This window comes from Salvia miltiorrhiza, chromosome 2, assembly GCF_028751815.1.
Source record: "Salvia miltiorrhiza cultivar Shanhuang (shh) chromosome 2, IMPLAD_Smil_shh, whole genome shotgun sequence".
NCBI lineage: Eukaryota > Viridiplantae > Streptophyta > Magnoliopsida > Lamiales > Lamiaceae > Salvia > Salvia miltiorrhiza.
In genome coordinates, this window is record NC_080388.1 from 24,318,421 (window position 1) to 24,338,818 (window position 20,398).

At 39.2% G+C, this 20,398-nt stretch overlaps 3 protein-coding genes across 9 annotated transcripts; 1 reads left to right on the forward strand and 2 right to left on the reverse strand.

Moving 5' to 3' along the window:
* Positions 1-217: 217 nt before the first annotated feature.
* On the forward strand, positions 218-3,054 carry LOC131007789 (uncharacterized). Its single transcript, XM_057934706.1, has 3 exons — positions 218-448; positions 2,149-2,379; positions 2,477-3,054. The coding sequence occupies exons 1-3, from the start codon at positions 380-382 to the stop codon at positions 2,900-2,902; spliced, it is 726 nt and encodes a 241-aa protein (XP_057790689.1). The 5' UTR covers positions 218-379; the 3' UTR covers positions 2,903-3,054.
* On the reverse strand, positions 2,987-3,537 carry LOC131008169 (uncharacterized). The gene is made up of 2 exons (XM_057935063.1): positions 3,096-3,537; positions 2,987-2,994 (listed from the first exon to the last, which is right to left on the reverse strand). The coding sequence occupies exons 1-2, from the start codon at positions 3,535-3,537 to the stop codon at positions 2,987-2,989; spliced, it is 450 nt and encodes a 149-aa protein (XP_057791046.1).
* LOC131007790 (uncharacterized) lies at positions 3,426-17,171 on the reverse strand. 7 transcript variants are annotated; one of them, XR_009096287.1, is made up of 6 exons: positions 16,682-17,171; positions 15,259-15,303; positions 14,089-14,303; positions 13,904-14,005; positions 12,495-13,817; positions 9,905-10,732 (listed from the first exon to the last, which is right to left on the reverse strand). XR_009096287.1 is itself a non-coding variant. In XM_057934707.1 (5 exons), the coding sequence occupies exons 2-5, from the start codon at positions 15,262-15,264 to the stop codon at positions 3,717-3,719; spliced, it is 327 nt and encodes a 108-aa protein (XP_057790690.1). In that variant the 5' UTR covers positions 15,265-15,303; positions 16,682-17,171; the 3' UTR covers positions 3,426-3,716. The 7 variants fall into 7 exon arrangements, 1 of the variants encoding a protein (XP_057790690.1); XM_057934707.1 differs by lacking the exons at positions 9,905-10,732; positions 12,495-13,817 and adding an exon at positions 3,426-3,720; XR_009096285.1 differs by lacking the exon at positions 12,495-13,817 and having other exon boundaries at positions 14,089-14,238.
* Between the last annotated feature and the right edge of the window lie 3,227 nt (positions 17,172-20,398).

Here is a 20,398-nt window from a genome sequence, read left to right on the forward strand (position 1 = left end):
TACCCATTTGAGACCATTCTACCCTTTCTATTAAAATCATAAAAATAAAAAATGTAAAAAAGGTGCTCTATTTTCATTTTTCACCAATTGGGGATTTCATTTTCACCCCCCCCCCCATTTTCACCCTCCCCCTCCCGTCACCCTCCCCGCCGCATCACCCTTCCGCCGCCGTGACTCCCTCACCGTCGCCGCCGCCGTCTCTCTGTCGTCGTCGTCGCGCAGTGCTGGTCACCGCCGTCACTGTCGTCGTCTTTGCGCGGTGCTGCTCGCCGCTGTGACTCCCTCGCCGCCGCCGTCTCTCTGTCGTCGTCTTCGCGCGGTGCTCGGTCACTCCATCACCCTCCCGCCTTCACCGCAAATCTCCGGTTCAAGCTACCAAATGTCGTCAGATGAACATTTTACGGAGAACAACGATTCAAACAACGATCCCGACAATCCAATTCAAGAGGTATGTTTGCTTCAAAATTTCAGATTTTGTGTGCTTGTTATGCCCGATTTTGGGGAACCACGTTTCGAAATTTCAGATTTTGAATGCTCGATTTGAATGCTCGATTTCTAGTTTATGTGGATGATTGCTCGATTTATGTTTTATGTGGATGATTGCTCGATTTCTTATGTCTATTTTTGTGTCGATTTTCTAAAAATTTTCCCATTACCCTAGTGTTTGAAATTGCTCGGAATGCTCGACATGCTCGATGCGAAACAAGCGAGCATTTGTGTTTAAATTTTGTGTAGTTGAATGCTCAGATTTTTTGATCTCTGATTTTGTGTTTATTGATTCATGTTGTGAATGAAATTATTTCTGATGTCTATTTTGGTGCCTTTTTTTCTGAAATTTTTTCTATTACCGTAGTGTTTGAAATTGCTCGGAATGCTCGACATGCTCGATGCGGAACAAGCGAGAATTTGTATATTTTGCACTAACGCTCGACTACTATTTTTTGAGCATGTCGAGCAATGCGAGCATTTGTACATTTTGCACTAATGCTCGACTACTCTGTTTCGAGCATGTCGAGCAATGCGAGCATTTCTACATTTTGCACTAATGCTCGACTACTCTGTTTCGAGCATGTCGAGCAATCCCAGAACTGGGGAAGAACTATGGAGGTATAGCTTCAAAATCATGAATTCCTCGTATGTTGCGATTTCTATATTTGAGGACAGTGATAGATGTTGACAGCATCACGGGCACTGTAAGTTGTTAAGGTTTATTATGTTTGTGAATCTTTTTTGTTATCATGTTCAAGCTTAATTTAAAAAAAAAATGAAACAGGCATATCCGATATTAAAACCCACGGATGAAGAATAGAATAAAATGAGTTGGAAATCAGTTGAACCAGAAGGAAAATGTTGGAGTATCTGCAGGCCATGGTACTGATGGATTGGTAAAGGTATTGCTTTATGTGATGAGTATCTGCGGGCCATGGTACTAAGGGAAAACTCATTTTTTGGTAATTCATGTCTTTCTAGTATATTTGTGTCGAGCATGTCGAGCATAAGTACATTTTGCACTAATGCTCGACATGCTCGACATTACATTGTCGAGCATGAGTACATTGAGCATGTCGAGCATTAGTGCAAAATGCACTAATGCTCGACATGCTCGATATTATATTGTCGAGCATGAGTACATTGAGCATGTCGAGCATGTCTGTTTCGAGAATGTCAAGCATAAATGCATTTTGCACTTATGCTCGACATTACATTACATTGTCGAGCATGAGTACATTGAGCATGTCGAGCATAAGTGCATTTTGCACTAATGCTCGACAAACTCGATATTATATTGTCGAGCATGAGTACATTTAGCATGTCGAGCATGTCGAGCATAAGTGCAAAAATGCACTTATGCTCGACATGCTTGGCATGACATTGTCGAGCATGCGCATGTCGAGCATGAGCATTAGTGTAAAATGCACTAATGCTCGACATGCTCGATATTATATTGTCGAGCATGAGTACATTGAGCATGTCGAGCGTGTCTGTTTCGAGCATGTCGAGCATAAGTGCATTTTGCACTAATGAGACATGAGACATTATATTGTCGACTAAATATGTCAACCATGTTAGCAAGTCAGAATGAATGTTTGAATATTAAACTCTTGCTATAATATTATTGTTTGTTTGATATTTGGATATATTTGCTAGAGTGGGAATGAAAAGGTTGCAGGTGACAATGAAGATCAAAACTCCACTCCAACAGGGAATGCTGCCATTACACAAGCATGGAAAAAATATCACAAGACGGACCGTAATGAGCAGCTTAATCCGGATGTGGAAGGAGTGATACCTGTTGAGGATCTATATGGGCTGTCAAAATACGTCACAAGTGACCTGCCAGGTTGGGGTAAGTACAAACCATGGTACGACTATGATGAGGTAAACATATTCTAATTTATTATTGCAAACTATTGTTTGAAATCTCTATTATTGTTATCTATTATATTGCACTAATCGTCATAGTTGTTTGGTACAGTTGATTATGGTTTGCGAGCTAGAAAGTCATTGGGTGACTTTCAGTGTCAATTTCATCAAGAGTGCTATCACTATATATGATTCTACTCAGCGCAAGTTGGATGATACTGACTATGCAGTTAGAAAGACATTCTTCACTCCATTGGCACGCATGCTGCCACAGATCCTCAAGTACTCTGGATTCTACGATGAAAGGAAAGAAGTGAAGCCAAAGTTGACAGAATGGCGCTTTGCATACCTCGAGAGTGGTAATGTGTACAAGCAAACAGACACCAAAAGCGGTGGAGCATATGCATTGAAGTATGCTGAGATGATACTCACGAAGCAACATCTCCCGTCATTTGAGAAGAAGGATGTTGAAAAATTATGTGTTGATGTAGCAGCCACTATTTACAAGTTTAGCACTGAGGGCGAAAGTGAAGACTAGTTTGTTTGTGGTGTTTTTGTAATGAATTTATGACTTATGAAATATTTTTGTCGACTTTGACTCTTTTTCTCAAGGTTTATTAGACTATGAACCTTTTGGTAATGAAATCTACTTATGTCGACGTTCATCAAACTTTGAAATTGATTTCTGAATTTTTTTATGAAAATCTTAGATCTTTGTTGTTCATCATTACCATCACTATCATCATCATCATCGTCATCATCATCATCATCGTCATCATCATCACAACCATCATCAAAAGCATCACCTAAACTATCCAAACTGTCAACATTCTCACTATAACCCCAATCAACACCATGTTCACCATCAACAACATTATTGGCAATGCGCTCAAAATGATTGGCAGCAACATTTTCAGTTTGAACGTCATGTCTAGGCACTATAAGTTGATCCATGTTTCTTTGAGAATTTTGTAGCGTTTCAAACAGTGGTTGTTTCATATTCACATTTGTGACTTGAGAGTTCAACATATTCACAAAACTAGAAAAAGGAACATTTATCTTTTGAAGAACTGATACAAAGATCTTCGGCACTTGAAAAGAATCAATTACTAATTTTAAATCATCATCATCTAGTATCTTGATTCTCAAAGTTTCATCTTCCAGAGTTTTCATATATGAATATATCCAATACTCATAAATATTTGTATCTAAACAAACAATCCCTTGAATCAGAGTTACTAATGTGTTGAATGTCATGCCCGATGATGGAAAACGGAGATATTCACGATGCCCCCCCTCATACTTGTCATTATTCCATGAACCACCATATGATACAACCATACATAATTGGCTCATCTGAAAATACGAACGAAACATAAGAAATATCAAAATGAGATTTGAATAAAAAAATGAGGCATAACATCTACTGTTGCTCGATATGCTCGGCATGCTCAATTCGCGAACCTCGCACGCAATGCTCGACAAGGCAAGCTTGTCGAGCAACAATACTAAATGCTTAATGCTCACCATGCTCGACTCCATATGGTCGAGCATGCCGAGTATTTGTTCATATCTCATGTATGCTCGACATGCTTGACTTGTCGAGCATGCCGAGTGAAGTTCGTGAATCGAGCACTATAGAATAAAAACGGGAATATTCAAAATATATCAACTGAATTGAAAATTGTTCTTCATAAACCATAAAATAGCTTTGAATAACAATAACTCATGTATAGAAGACCTCAATATACCTTTCAAACCACCAGATTATGATCGAATTGAAGAAACCCAAAATTGAAGAAGTTTTGGGGGTTTTGAAGATGAATATTTCAAAAGTTTTTGGTTTTGTGTTTGATGTTGAAGTTGCAGCTACCAATTTTCGTTTTACTCAGCCTTCAAATGTGAAAAACGAAAATTAAAAGAAAAAGAAAAATAATGGCATTAAATAAATGTGAAAAACATAAATAAATCAAAAAGAAAAATAAGGGCATGTTAGTCTTTTCAACACTCAATTGGGTACATTTTATATGTTTATTTTTGGGTGGGTACATTTTATGTTTCCTTTTTCAAATAGGGTAAAAAACACCATTAACCCATATATATATATATATATGTGTGTGTGTGTGTGTGTGTGTGTGTATGGAAACACTTTTTGGAGTTTATCTTCATCACAAACTAGCACAATTTTTGTGTTGGTTACTACTCCACATTCTATTAGTTCGAACGATGAGACAACTGATGGGAAAAATGAACTGCATAAAAGGTGGCATGTGACGAATAATGCGGCTTAATGCTATATTATGAGAATAATGTCACAAATCTTGCAACTCTAACATCAGGGCATGGACGATGCTCTTAGCATCATGCTGAATCTCAAGAAAATGTTCGGAAAGTCGGACTGGGCTACTCGTTTAAATTTGATGAGAGTAATCTTGTTATTTTTATGAGCGAGCATAGCTCAGTGCACGAGCATGTCATGCACATGACAAACTTGTTTGATGGACTTGACTTGCTCAGTGGGAGTATCGACGGTGAGGTAAAAGTCGATATTATCCTGAACTATCTTCCCGAGTCTTTTAATTAAGAACTTTCGCCTCAACGTTGTTATGAGCAAGAAGGATAATACTCTTTTGAGTTGTTGAATGCTCTAGTTACGGCTAAGGAAGTTGTGGGAAAGAGATGTGCAAGCACTTGTTATTGCCAAAGAAGAGCCATCTTCTTTGTCGAAAGACGGGAAGAAGAAGGGTCCAAGGGGCAAGAAAGACATGGAAAATAGTGGGAGTAGTGGTGTGATAAGATTGAATATTGGAGAATTTTTTTTCTATACTCAAGGCAAGGGGTTAAGATACTTCACTTGCTGTAGTAACTGAGACATGTCAGCTCGTTTTCTACTCAGTTGTGAGTAGTAGATAACGAGAGAAACTGATAATGATTGTTACACCTTGCATGGATTTTTATAAGCTGACAAGGAAGCTGAGAAGTGATGAGATGATTGTCTTCATAGGCAACGTGACTAGAGTCGCAGTTGTTGCAATTGGAGACTTGTCTTTAAGTCCTAAAGACATAGTTTAATTTTTGAGAGTTCCTTATCATGTTCCAAAATTTTGAATAGATGGATCTTATGTCATTTTTTATAGTGGTGTTTCTATCATAAAAAATGACAAAGTCGTCTATTCTGGTATTTTGAACATCTCTCTTCATATTATAACTTGTCTACAAAATACCTTTATATTGCATTTACATCATCGAACAAAAGAAAGAGAAAAGTTAAGGCTAATCTCTCATGAGGATCTTACACATTTATTGATACCCTAGATTAGGTCACATCTATCTTAACAGGATCCAAAGGCTCGCGTCTAAATAGTACATTGGATTCAATCCAGGTTGTACCATTTGGAACATGCGAATCCTGTATAGAGGAGAAGATGGAGACCGGGTCATTCATGGCAAAGGGGATAAAGGGCCAATAATGTGTTAGGAATGATCTTTTCTGATTCATTGTCAGTGTTTGGGATTCCAACCTAGTTTAGTACATCATGTAATCCCTATATAAGATGGTGTGGTGGAGGGAAGAAATAGGTCACTCTTGGAAAAATATGTTCGATGATGAGTTATGCATCTTTGCAATTAGTCCTAAAGAATCAGAAGGAGGTTATTAGCAATGACAAGCGATTCTTAGAAGTGGACTATGTGAATAATAATTCATCCAAGTCAAATATTGTGCTTCAAGAAATTGAAGGCAATAGACATGCGATTCCATAACCCAAGCCAAGTGTGCAAGTGAATGCACCATAGGACACTGCACAAACCATTGTCACAGTCGTACCACCACCGCTTCGTCGTAGTGGGTGGGTTATCGTCCAACCCGATCGATTTATGTTCTTGGGAGAATCTTCGGATCTTGTCCCTGTTAATGAACAAAATGATATCGACCATGACAACTTTAGACAAGCGATGGAAGATTTAGATGCAGATTCCTGGTACGATGCCATGGTTTCTGAAAAAGAATCCATGACTGCTATGGAGGTATACGAGAAAACTGAATTACAAGATGACTTTTTGGCCATAGGTAGTAAGTGGGTATACAAGAGAAAGAGAGATTCGGATGGCAAAGTCGCAGCTTTTAAAGCTAGACTGGTGGCGAAAGGTTATACCCAGGAACAGGGTATAGATTATGATGAGACCTTTTCGCTGGTTGCCATGCTTAAGTTCATCCGAATACTCCTTGCCATAGCAGCCCACATGAACCTTGAGGTTTGGCAAATGGATGTCAAGACCGCTTTCTTAAACGGTTTCCTTGAAGAAGGAAGGGATATCTATATGCAGCAATCCGAAGGGTTTGTGAAGAAGGGTGAAGAGCATCTTGCGTGGAAGCTAAAGAAGTCCATTTATGGACTTAAGCAAGCTTCGAGGTCATGGAACAAACGTTTTGACGAGGTCATTAAATCCTATGGATTTATTTGTTGGGAGAACGAAAGTTGCGTGTACCGTTTAGATGCCAATGATAATGTGGTTTTTCTTGCATTTTATGTAGATAGTACCCTCCTAATTGGCGACAATATGGAGTTATTATCAGACATAAAGTAGTGGTTATCCGAACAGTTTCAGATGAAAGACTAAGGAGGTATAGTATACATCTTTGTGATCAAGGATCACTAGAATAAGATGTTGGGCTTATCTCGAGTGTCTTACATTGATACTGAGAATACTCGTTTTAGTATGCATACCGCCAAGAAAGGATTGTAACCTTTTAGCTATGGCGTTCCTTTATCTAAAGACATATGTCTGAAGATGCCTATTAAGGTTGAGGAAATGAAGGCAGTATTCTACGTTTCCGCAGAAGATAGCTTCATGTATGGATTGCTATGTACGAGATCTTATATTTGCTATGCAGTTAGCATGGTTGTAAGATATCAGTATAGTCCTAGTTAAGGACACTGAACTGTGGTAAATTATATTCTCAAGTCCCTGACTAGAGAATAAGGATAGTTTACCAGTTAGACAGTTTAGTTCCTTCTTGGATTATACGATTTCGGATTTCCAGGCTGACCGAAACAAAGAATAATTACCTCGAGTTATGTGTTTTCCTTGGGAGGTAAAACCTTTTGGTTTGACCACTACCTCCAGGATCTAAGAGTGATTTCTAGTTTGCGTGAGAGGATCACCTTCGTGATAACTCAAGTGCAGTTGCAAACTCTAAGGAATCCATGAACAACAAGGGGTCAAACACATGGAGAGTAATACGATTATTCGTAAATCGAGGTTATGTGCTCATAGAATAAATTCTCACATATTGGAGAAACCTACTAATCTTTTCATAAAATGCTTATCGCAAATGGTCATTGAAAGATGGGAATGCGATTGATGCCACCCACTTAGGAAACTTTAAGTATAAGTGAGAGAAGTGTTAGGTGATTGGTAAATAGACGCATTGTATACAAAAAGTTTGCTTTAGTATAAGTGGGAGATTGTTGGATTTGTATACTGAAAGCAAGAATATTTTATGCTTGTATACAATGTTTCCTGTGTTCACTATTTAATCTCCTATCTGATTGTGTTCATGATTGCATATGTATGTCATTTATCTCTATATAAGTAGATTATATGGTGTGTTGTAGATCACAGAAGACCATATAGCTGGAATAACCTTAAGAGATATAAAATGATCACAGCCGAGATGACTCTAGGACGAGTCATTGTTTTAGGCTGCAGTATAGATGGAAGGAGTTTGTCTTGACTACTTGTCTATATTGATACGTCATAATGTATTGATAGGATCATAGTGAGATGTATTCTTCTCTCTGACATAAGTGAAGAATCAAGATCTCGGTGACTTAATAGAATCTTAATATTAATAAGATTTCAAATATATATGTTGATTCGTATATCACTTTAACTTACTATGAGTGCGAGTTATATAGTAACTTGAGTACTCTGTATCTTGGGTGATAGCGGTCAATATATGATATTTGATCATCTGTATTAGTACCCGTATTCGGTATAGGATAATGACATCCCCTTAAGGAGCTCAATAAGGTTTATTGCGTTAAACCCTGCAGGTTGATTAAGTTCGGGCGCAATAATAAAGTTTGAGTGGTACTGCTTAAGGATTACAAAGAGATTAATTAATTTAAGCTGTCAGAGCTCTAATTAATTAATGGATGTCGGATATTTTAAATACGGGGATTTAATAAGTCTAAATACAAGCCCCGACTCATCACCGGCAATAAAGGGGTAAGTCAGTATTGATTCTCTAGTGGAATGAATTAATACTTATGAATTAATTATGATATGGCTGATCATAGAAATTAATTCATTAGAGGCCCATCTTTATTCCTTGTATCTGGTCTCTGAACTGGCCCAAAGTCTCTTGTGCCCTAGTAGGAGAATTTTCACCTATCACAGTTCTGGTGCCCTAGGACTATATTTTGTCTTTAAATACAGCTGTCTGCTCTCAGGAAAAATACACACGATATTTAGGGTTTCCAGAGAGCAGCATAGGGCGCCGACTTGACAAGGCTAATTCTTCCTTAGGAATTCTCACAGCTCGTTGTCCATCCAACGGTGGGAGTTGAGCGGGATACAGTTCAGAAGATCTGAGCTGGAGTCAGATTTTCGCAGGAAATCAAGTTCTGGCAGTTTCCGAAGAACGGCCATAACTTCCTCTACAGAACTCGGATTTGGACGAAATAGATGGCCACGGAAAGCTCTTTCGAAAAGGAAGAAGTCGTATTTCTGGACAAAATACGATTGGAGAACGTTTGACGCTTCAAACGAAGGCTTAAAGTTGGCTGACCTGTTCACCGATGAATTGATGAATTCTTAGGAATACTTCAGGTATTTCTAACTCCTATGTGCAGCACTTAAATTCATAGGAGTATGTTAGGAATTAATCGTTGTATGGTGAATTAAGATATCCAAGAAACGATCCTATTGGGGCTATCATCCTTCACTGTGCAACCGGTTGCACCGTGCAACTGGTTTCCAGAATAACACTACGTCATTCGGAAAATGACACTTGAACATTTCCGAATGACACTACTTCAACATACAAATGACACATGAATATCTTCAAGTGTCATTTGTATGTTGAAGTAGTGTCATTCAGAAACTAGTTGCACGGTACAACCGGTTGCACGAGAGAGTGCCTCTTTTATAAAAGACTCGAATAATTACATAATAAATATTACTCCCTCCGTCCCACCTTTTAGTATCCAACTTTCCTTTTTTTGGTCGTCCCACATTTTGGTATTCATTTCTATTTTTAGTAAAAGTAGGTGGGGCCCTTACTTCACTTTAATTATTTTAACGCTCACATAAAAGGTGGGACCCTTATTCCACTCACAAGATACCCAATCACTTTATTAAAACTCGTGTCTCTCTCAACTGGATACTAAAAGCTGGGACGGAGGGCGTAATATACAAAAATAAGATATTAAAAATTTAAAATGCTCAATTATGCAGACAAGTTGATGAATATTTGTACCCTTATCATGACCATATATCCGTTAAGAGGTAAATTCTTGTTGAATTTGAGAAATTCCTATGAAATAATTTTTTTTAAAATAAAAGAATAATTCTTTAAGTTTTTTTCAATCTACTTAAATTTCAAAAATTTCATGGGCCACAATACATTAGGTGCCCTTCGCAAAATAGGCCCATATGCTCAACTTCTCCACCAATCATATTCAAGTTTCGCACTTCTTCCGTCACACCCGTCACACAGCTCTCCTCGTTTTAGACTTTTAGTCTGCCCCTTCCATTCCATGGATTAAATACCATCAGCAAGACGGGATTAACCAATAGCCTTGGATGGCTCCATTGCTCCCCTGCAATGAGAGTCTGCGAGATAATTATATTCAAGTTTCACACATAGATTATTTCACAGCTCTCCTCGTTTTAGTCTGCCCCTTCCATTCCATCGATTAAATACCATCAACAAGACGAGATGAACCAATAGCCTTGGATGGCTCCATTGCTCCCCTGCAATGAGAGTCGGCAAGATAATTAATCATATTCAAGTTTCACACAGATTAATTCACAGCTTTCCTCGTTTTAGTTTGCCCCTTCCATTCCATCGATTAAATACCATCAGCAAGACAGGATGAACCAATAGCCTTGGCTCGCACCATTGCTCCCCTGCAATGAGAGTCGGCAAGATGGTAGCGTCTCCTCTTGAGCCCTTTCCTATCTGAGACGAAGTACCCCATTCCAATTTAGCAACTCTCACAGAGGATACTTACTAAATTCGACATGATTTTTTTTTACGACTATCAAGCTTGTGCTTCTTGTTCAGCTTTCAAAATAGGATTGTCAACATCTGCCTCTATGTCTCCAATGCATTCGTCTATCTTCTTAACATCAACTCCTACAGTGGAAGAACAATAAATGACAAAATTCAAATGAAAAATTTATGGGAGAGTAGTACAGATTAATCAACTAACCCTTTACTCCCAAAATATTTGAATCAGCACTTAATGTAAAACAAACATAGTAACTAAACCAAATGAGAAGTCGTGTATGGTAAGAAAATGCAAATCACACACTAAACTTTCACTCAGAAAAAAAAGAAGAAGCATTTGTATAACCACAAAACCTTTTTGCAGATACCAGAGATTGAAGTGATTAAACATTTGACAATAAAATTTAATAGAATTATCACATATCAATGTACGTGCCAAGTGACTTGATTACTTGATTTGCACATTCTTTAATGGGATAATTGTCTGTAAATACATTACCTTTTACTAAATTATGGCATTGCACATCATCTTTAAAATCCACCTCAGAATACATCACCTTTATCTATTTTCTGATTTTGCACATGACCACTAAACCTATAAACCGCGAAGATGAGTTGGAAGCCGGAAATCTACATAAGCACGCCGGCTGGAGCATTTAAATGATGTGGCTAACAGATTGGCCAAGACTATGTCGTTTAGGCTCATCAATTCAATCCCTAAAATTTTAAATTCCTAAAGCAAATTACAACAAGTCTAACTCACGCACTCTCAAGTGAACTCACGGTCGAGGGCGCGCGGCGGCTTGCTCACAACGGCGCTGCAGAGTAGGGTTCGCGAGGGTAAGATTCGCGACGATGCGGCGGACCAGGGTTCGTGGGGGTAAGGCTCGCTCGTAGGTGATTAGGATTCGTTGGGTTAAGGATCACGACAGCTAGGGTTCTTGGGATTCATACTCGCAACGGCTAGGGTTCGTGGGATTCATGCTCGGACGGTGGATTTAATTAAGTTGAAGTGAGTTTTTTCTAAGTTTCTTACTGTGAAATCGCCTTTGACAGAAGCTTCAACATTCTGCTGCTGCAGCGTTTTTCAGGTTGAACCTTGCTTTATCTAACAACATTCATCAATGAATTGTATCAAGATTGTAATCAAGCAAGGTTTCTGACTCTCCAATTGTACATCTGTTACCTTAATACAGTAAAACCTGATCATCGTTGATGCTGTCATTGTGTTGATGTTGTCATTGTGAGCTACATATGTTATCTTGATGCTTTCATAGTGCTGATGCTACATCTATTATCTTGATACTCATTAAGTGATTGGTGACCAGAGGACCAGGCTTCGATGTCGAATGCATCTAGCGCAAGAGACTTAAGTGGTGGATTTTGGAAGTTGTGTGGCCATGGTATTACAGCTGTCGAGGAGACCTCACACACTTCGAAGAATCCAGAGAGAAGATTCTACTATTGTTCACAAAGGAAGGTGAATGTACCTAGAAGATTATACTCCTATCGTTGAAGCTGAGTTACAATTTTTTTTTTTGCTTGTTTTGTTGTTGTATATGCCTTAATTTTGAATTGCTTGATTTTTAGTCGGATGATTGTGGCTTGTGGCAATAGGTAGATCCTGAATTGACATCTTACTAAAAAATGGAAGGGATAAGCTATTGGAACAAGTGAACTTCAGAGGCAAATGTGAAGAATTGGATGGCATGAAGTTGAGGCTAGAAGAAACTAACTTTAAGGTTGAAGAGTTGAGGAAGCAGGTAAGCGAACTGGAATGAAAACTTAACTGTGACAAATCTTTTATATTCCAACCCTAAATTATTGCAGTTGAACAAAATGTATTATGACAAGAGAATTAAAGGAAAGAAAGTATCAACAACATTACCTTTTGTTGATCTGAAATGAACGTGTATCCATTTCCATCTCCTATGACCATGTCTTCATTCAAACACTTGAGGAACCAACTCCAGTTATCTTCATTTTCTATCTCCACAACTGCCCATGCTATGGGAAACATCTTATCATTTCCATTTTTCCCTATAGCACATAATAGTATACCTCATAAATAGGTTTTTAGGAAGCAACCATCAAGCCCAATTAGTGGCCTGCAACCATCTTTGAAACCTTTGATTAGTGAGCTAAAACCCAAATACAACCCCTTAAACACAGCATTTTCCCCCAACAATAACTCGAATCTACCTTCTTTATCTACCCTTCACAACTCAGCAAGATACCTCATTATCTTTCCATAGTGATGCTCAACTGTGCCCCTTACCATCTCTTTGCAATAGCCTTGGCCTTATATGACCTATCTTTAGGCAACTCATACTTTAACCTAGAAATGATATCAGCCCTCAACTCTGCAACTGTGAAATCAGGCCTGACTCTGAAAACATTCAAGTACCTAGATGTTATCCATTTAGAGGTGAGCAACTTGTTACTCATTGCTAGCTCTAGGACGACTATGATCTCCCCCGTTTGTTTTGATGCAAAAAGATTGGTCAGCATTAACAATACTAGCATACACTTTCCATTCACAAGGAGGAATGCACCTAGCCTCACACTGATCTTTAGAAACCCTTCTAAATTGTACAAACTTCCCATTCTCTATGGAAAATGTAGTTAAAGCACTCCTACACTCGTATCCATCCTAAAACCTCAACCCAAGGACAATTTGTAGTTCCTTGCGATCACACTTAGGGTCATACACCTTTCTATTTAGGTAGATCTCCAATATTTCTCATCCTCACCTGTTTCTGCAGAATTAACATCCCCATCTGAACCCTCATAATCAGATTCATGTCCCTCAAACTCATCGAGGGCAGGTGGTACATATTCCTCTATAAGCCTCTCCAATTCCTCCGATTCAGTCTCTCTAACCATCTGCCTAGCTTGTATATACTCATCATCTCCCTCAGCCAGTTCATCATCTCCCAAACCATCATCCACCTCCTTTAGGATCACATCTATCAATTCGTTCTCACCCTCAACTTCAATTCCCCCATTTGTATTACCATCTTCTTCACTTTCCTCATCTGGATTCATCATCTCAGTTTGAGTTAAGTTACTTTGAAGAACTCCAGTCATATCATCGACCCCTCCCTCAACATATACATTGATAATTCTGCACTACTTACTTCTAAGCTTTAAAAAGTCCTTTAACTCATTTTCAGTTTCAATCCACCTAAACGAATGGCTCCCACGCAATCTATAGCCCGAAATATACAAAAAAATATACTCAAGAAATGCCCAAAATAAATAGAAAATAATCGTGCACAAGAATGGTGTATATACTTGTCTCCCATTGTTGATTTACGCCCTAGTTTCGTGGCGAGCCTCAATCCCTGCGGCTGAAAAACAACGAACCCTGGTCGTGGCGAGCCTGAATCTCTGCAACTGTGAAAGCAACGAACTGAAAAATAATGAAATCGCTCGCCTGAAGAACACCAAGCTCAGGCAGTGAAATCCCTGTGCCTTACCCTCGTGAGCCCAAGCAGAGAAATCGCTCGCCTGAAAAATACCAAGCCCAATCCTTTCGTCGCTCGCCCAAAATCGGCACTCTGCGGCCGGAGAAATCGACCCCCTGAGTTCGGTCGGCGCGATGGCACCCTAGTCCGGCGAGGTGTGCTCTGCCATGAGTTGAGTGAGGCAGCGTGCGTGAGTTGACTGAGGCAGCGTGCATGAGTTCTGTAATCTGATTTAGGGATTTCCGATTTTAGGAGTTTGAATTAAAACGACATAGTTTTTGCCAATTTGTCAGCCACGTAATTTAAATGGTCCGGTCGATGTGCTTATGTGGATTTCCGGCTTCCAACTCATCTTCACGGTTAAGAGTTTAAGTGGTCATGTGCAAAATCAGAAAATAGATAAAGGTGATGTATTCTGACGCGGATTTTAAAGATGATGTGCAATACCAGAATTTAGTGAAAGTTAATGTATTTACAGGCAATTACCCCTTCTTTAATACCCTTCTTCTTCTTAGTGAAATTTATAGAGCCATTATATTTGGAGGAAACTTTCTAAAATTTCATAAACAAACATTAATTAAGATTTCCTGAGATTGAACAAGCTCATTCTGAGTTTACTATTTCAAACTAAAACAAAATATAACTCATATTTCTTAATATATTTACATGTGTATTCTCAATTTACTATTGTTTCATCATAAAAACAAAATGTAGTTCATATTTTCGTAATATATTTTCCTGCGAACATATGAAATTTTTCAATATATTTTGGGTTCTATGAATTTATATGTTGCTTTCATACATATAAATTATTAATATGATATTGTAGAATGTTCTCGTAATTTTATAATATTGAAATAAAACTCGTGCAGTTCTCATGAAGAAAAATGACGATCGAATGCCAAAAAAGGCACATAGAAGATTGTCAAGTCTATTTGAAAACTCATGCCAAACAACATCTTCCACCCAGGAGAATGCATGAAAAATATATAACGGAACTACAATTTTTCTAATTTAAATTAATTAAGCACGCCAAACAGCTCATGCCGAAGTAACTATAAAAAGGAATTATAGAATCTGAGCAATGTAGCATTTTCTTTTTAAGTGATGTGTTTGCCATTATGCTTACTATTCAAAATAATTTTATCATTTTAATAAAACTTTAAGAAATAGAAATCATACCGTCATTGTTTGTAGAACTTGTTAGGGAGGCACTTTGAATTCCTCCTACAGTAGAGAGAAATAAAAAAAATTAATGAAAAAGTCATCTATAACATAAAACATATATAATCAAAAGATTATCATTGATCATCAAAAGATCTTGCAAATAATTTACATAAAATTCGAGATAATAAAAACTGTAAAATTAAATTATTTCCCTCGCATCTACTTTCAAGACTTATGTTGACAATCTTTTTAACATAAAATAGATTTGTCTTGTAGAAAATAGAGTCACACACACACACAAAAGAAGAACCATGAGTGCCTTTACAGCTTTACTCGGCCAATGTGTTAGATTGTGTAAGAAACAAATTATCTCATTTCTCCAATGAACGCAACTAACTGCTAAATAACTCGTAATCCCTGATATCAAACATTTATTGCCATGAGAATTGGTGAAGCAGAACTTTGAAACATTATCTTAACATTAAAGAATTATAAATAAAGCATTCCAGAAAGATGTGATAACTGCATAGCAAGAGGGGAAATATCCAAACAACCAAAGATACCAGAAGATCATCATTAAAATTGTGGATTTTATTATTATTATTTTATTTTGCGGAAGTACTACAACATGATCACACGTTAGCAAAATACCTTATTTAAGAATGGCCCCATAAGTATTTCTATTTACTAATTTCTACACATTTGTTCAAACAGAACTTCACATCAAAACATACACCCTTCAATGTATTTTCGGTTCTTATTACTCGACATAGATAGAAACAAACCATCAAAAGAAAGTTTTTGAACCTTTTGTACGAAAAAAGGATACTCAACATATTGCTACTTTAGTACTAAGATATGCCATAGTTATGCATATAATCAAGGTGAACACTGCACACACAAAATTCTAGTCCCTCGTCACATTATTTAATATCCTAATTTTCAAATGAAGATAAACAAATAAAAGAAAGACATGATATATTGATGTATATATACCAGGTGTTGGCAGCATCAACATCAATTCAAACGAACTCATTAAGTGCTTCTCAGTTTCTTCACAAATATTATTCTGAATACTATTACTCCACATGAGGAGCCAATATCTCTAACCCATTCACAATCACATCCACACACCATATAAGAAACAAAATATATTCTTTTTTCAAGGAACAAAAGAGTACCTAAAATTCAGTCTAAAACAATACCAAGAAAAAGAAGAAGAAACACAGCCAAAAAATAGAACAAATACCGGGCGTTAGCTGTAAAACTCGAAGCATTACAAAGTTTCCATTTTTAAACTTGTACCTAAAAATTGGTTGATTATTGATTGAAAGCTAAATCGTATAATTGCATATATATTTCCAAAATTTGTTATTTCTAAAATTAAGCACTAATCATTCTATATTCACAATAGTCAAACATAATCTTTAATACTTACCATGTCAGGGCTAGGGGTCAATGTGGTGGTCGGCGATGCATAGATGTGGCTGCGGCTGGGCAGTCATTGGTGCTGGCTATGACCCGTCCCATGGTCGGGTTAGAGAATGGTGAGTGTTGCGAATCGCAGCGGAGTAGGGGGAGTCTGACGTGTTGACGCGGCAAAAAGGTTAGAGAAATGATATAAGAGAGGGGCCGCTGGAAAGGGGATCAACAGGAATTAGGGTGGGGATGAATGGTGATGCGAACGGCGGCGGCGCGACCGGCGGAGAAGAAGTACTGCTATTGGTTGAGGGAGGTGAGGACGAATTGGGGCAGGTGGACGAATTGGATTGGCAGGAAAGAGGATCGATAGGAATTGGGGCAGGGGGAATGGTGCTGCGAACCGCAGCATCGGCGGCGGCGCGACTGGTGGAGAAGAAGCACTACCCTTGGTTGAGTGAGGTGAGGCCGAATTGGGGCGGGGGGGAATTGTTTTGGCAGGGAAGAGGGGAATTAAGTGGGAGTAAGAAATAATCAATATTTATGTTTTTTTTAAATAAAAATAAAATAAGCCATGTAGGATAAAATAAGCCACATGGGATATATATATATATATATATATATATATATATATATTTTAAAGCTAGAAGCTCTAGAATTGCAGGGATTTAAAATAAAGCTCTCTGACAATGCCACGTAGGACCTAAAATCAAGGGGAGGCCAGGAATACCAAACCATATCATATAATGATGATAAGTCCCTGATAGAGTGGCGCCGAGTGGTGCCTGGAAGGTTTACTCTCGGCAACAAAAGAAGGCGGCAACATTGGATAATTAGGCGTTGGATTATCTTTTAGTGTTATGTTATATTATTTCTTAGTATTTTCTGAATTTATTTTGTACGGGCCTTGTAAAGCCTTATGCTTGCATGGGCCTTCGTAGGGTATTTATAGGGTTTTTCTGCATGATTAGGGTTTATTATTTTCTGGAGTAAAAGACTGCGCAACAGCGTGAGCAGAGTTCTCTCTGTGGCTCCTTTTGAGGAGAGTATTCTTAATTTCAGTTATTAGTTCTCATCATCTTTACTCTATCAAATTGGTCCGACCTGCCGAATCATTAGAGTGGCGCCCATAACCCGAAGTACGACGAAGATGAAGAAGATGATGAAGGAGATGTTAAGCGGAAATTAAAGACATGGCTACCAGAGTTTTGAGTATGGAATCTGTAATGAATTATAGGGTTTCAGTGGTGGAGACGTCGCTTCTCACCCTAGATAAAACCCTAGGTCGAATGGACACCCAGTTCGCGCTGATCATGGAAAAACTGAACAAGCACGGCAACAACATCCTCGTCCAACAGCAAGAATAGAGGCGACGAAGACCCCAGCGACGGAAGATAACTCTTCACGCACTCGTGGAGCGGCGGAGGAGGATCCGGGAGTAACCTACCGCGAATGGATTTTTCACCCTTTGAGGGTTCTGATCCCATTGCTTGGTTGGCTCAAGCCGAGCAATATTTCTTGTTCCATCAAATATCGATGGAGGAACGAGTTTAGCTGGCTCTTATAGCCATGTGAGGACGGGCTATGTTCTGGGCTCAGTGGGCCCTACTCCATGCTACGAATATCTCATGGTAGCAATTTACCAAAAAATTGGTGAACCACTTCGGCGAATGTTTATGAAGCTATGTTTCTCACACGACAGACAGACCTCTTAGAGGATTTCTTGTCGTTATTTGAAGAAAGAGTTGTGCAATTACCCATACTACCTTCGGAGCAATATCTTGGGATGTTCTTAGGTGGGTTACAACCATCTATTCGAGATCAAATACACCAATCTGATCTCACAGATGTGTTCTCCGCGATCACTGTTGTGCGAAGAGTAGCTTGCAGCCCAAAATCAACAACCACACCATCCTTTCCAAGCTCTTCTTCGGGGCTGTTTACACGACCTACGTCGACCTTCAAGGCAGCAGGCTGAAGGAGGCTTCCACTTACTCTTTTGGTTCGTCTAATACTCACATAAACAGGAATGTGAGACACCTTAAGCCGGCGGAAGTGAAAGAGTATCGGGCTAAGGAAAAATGTTTTCGTTGTGGCCAGCCATACAACCCATTACACAAGTGCGCTGCAAAATCCTTAGCAAAATACTCGAGGCAGATGGCGAAGAAGAGAAAGAGGAATCACTCGAGCGGGATGGTGAGCCTAGGGATGAGAAGATGGCAGAGGGTCCTTATACAAAGCTGCAACAATTACAGCTCTCGCGACTCTCATCTAATGGGTTTGATGGACCCCGAACTATGAAACTATTCAGCTAAGTGGAAGGGCATCGGTGTCTGACCATGGTTGACAGTGGGGCAAGCCACTGCTTCATGGCAGACCATGTGGCGAGTCGGTTGAAATTGCAGGTGAATCCTACGGAAGGCTTGGCAGTGATGTTGGGGGATGGCACAAAAGTGACGGCGAGAGGGGTTTGCAAGGAGGTACCCCTTATGATTGACAATCAACTATTCCATATTACTGCTGACATATTTCTGTTGTGTAGCATCGATATTATTTTGGGAGTATCTTGGTTAGCTCAGCTAGGTGACGTGATTGCAAATTGGGCTCGATTGACAATGGAGTTTGAAACAGGAGGGAAGAAAGTGTGTTTGCGAGGAGACCCATCCCTCATGCGACGGGCGTGTGACCATGTCGATCTAGCAACACTAGAACCAGGAGAAGAGGGGTAGCTGTTATGGGTTATGAAGGAGGACACCGTGTTACCCTTTCACACAGGCCTGACATTAGGGGTTGAACAGCGGGCTGAATTTGAGGCATTATTGTCAGCCTTCCCAGCGATTACCAAGGCTCCATAAGGGCTTCCACCAGAGCGTGAGGCAGATCACCGCATTATTATACAGGAGGGCACTCCACCGGTGTCCGTCAGGCCCTACCGATACAATCATGCCCAGAAAGATGAAATGGAGAGGCTGGTAACTGAAATGCTCGAGGCAAGCATTATCCAGCTAAGTAATAGCCCCTATTCTAGCCTAGTGTTACTCGTCCACAAGAAAGATGGGTCGTGGAGACTTTGCGTGGATTATCGAGCTTTGAATAAAGAAACAATGGTCGATAAGTATCCGATACCAGTCATTCAAGAGCTTTTGGATGAACTTCATGGTGCAAGTTGGTTTAGTAAGCTGGATTTGCGCGCCGACTACCATCAAATCCACATTGCCCCTGAAGATTTGTCAAATACAGCTTTCCAAACTCACTCAGGGCGCATTATGAATTTTTGGTCATGTTGTTTGGCCTGACAAATGCGCCAAAAACCTTTCAAAGTCTTATGAACGACATATTTCGGCCTTATCTTTACAAATTCGTCCTTGTCTTCTTCGACGATATATTGGCTTACAGCGTATCGTGGGAAGCCCACGTTCAGCATTTGAGGGAGGTATTCTCAACTCTAAGCTCAAATTCACTTATTATTAACCTAAAGAAGTGTGTGCTGGGAAATTCGCAGGTTGAGTACTTGGGACATATTGTTTCGAGACAAGGGGTGCAAATGGACCCAAGCAAAGTGGGGGCCGTGCTTAAGTGGCCAACCCCCACGTCTATACAAGGGGTGCGTGGATTTTTGGGATTAACCGGCTACTATCGCCGTTTTATTTGTGGCTATGGTAGGTTGGCTGCCCCCTTAACAGTTTTATTAATTAAAGAAGGGCAGAAGTCATGGATTTGGTCTGTTGAAGCTGAG

Excerpts from the sequence above, each read along its gene's own strand:
- LOC131007790 (XM_057934707.1), bottom strand. Across the intron at positions 14,006-14,088 it reads CTCTGCTTGGGCTCACGAGG|TTGCAGAGATTCAGGCTCGC; the intron begins GTAAGGCACAGG and ends TTGCTTTCACAG.
- LOC131008169 (XM_057935063.1), bottom strand. The coding sequence starts at position 3,537 with ATGAAAACTCTGGAAGATGAAACTTTGAGAATCAAGATACTAGATGAT.
- LOC131007789 (XM_057934706.1), top strand. The coding sequence starts at position 380 with ATGTCGTCAGATGAACATTTTACGGAGAACAACGATTCAAACAACGAT. Across the intron at positions 449-2,148 it reads CCGACAATCCAATTCAAGAG|AGTGGGAATGAAAAGGTTGC; the intron begins GTATGTTTGCTT and ends TATATTTGCTAG. Across the intron at positions 2,380-2,476 it reads CATGGTACGACTATGATGAG|TTGATTATGGTTTGCGAGCT; the intron begins GTAAACATATTC and ends TGTTTGGTACAG.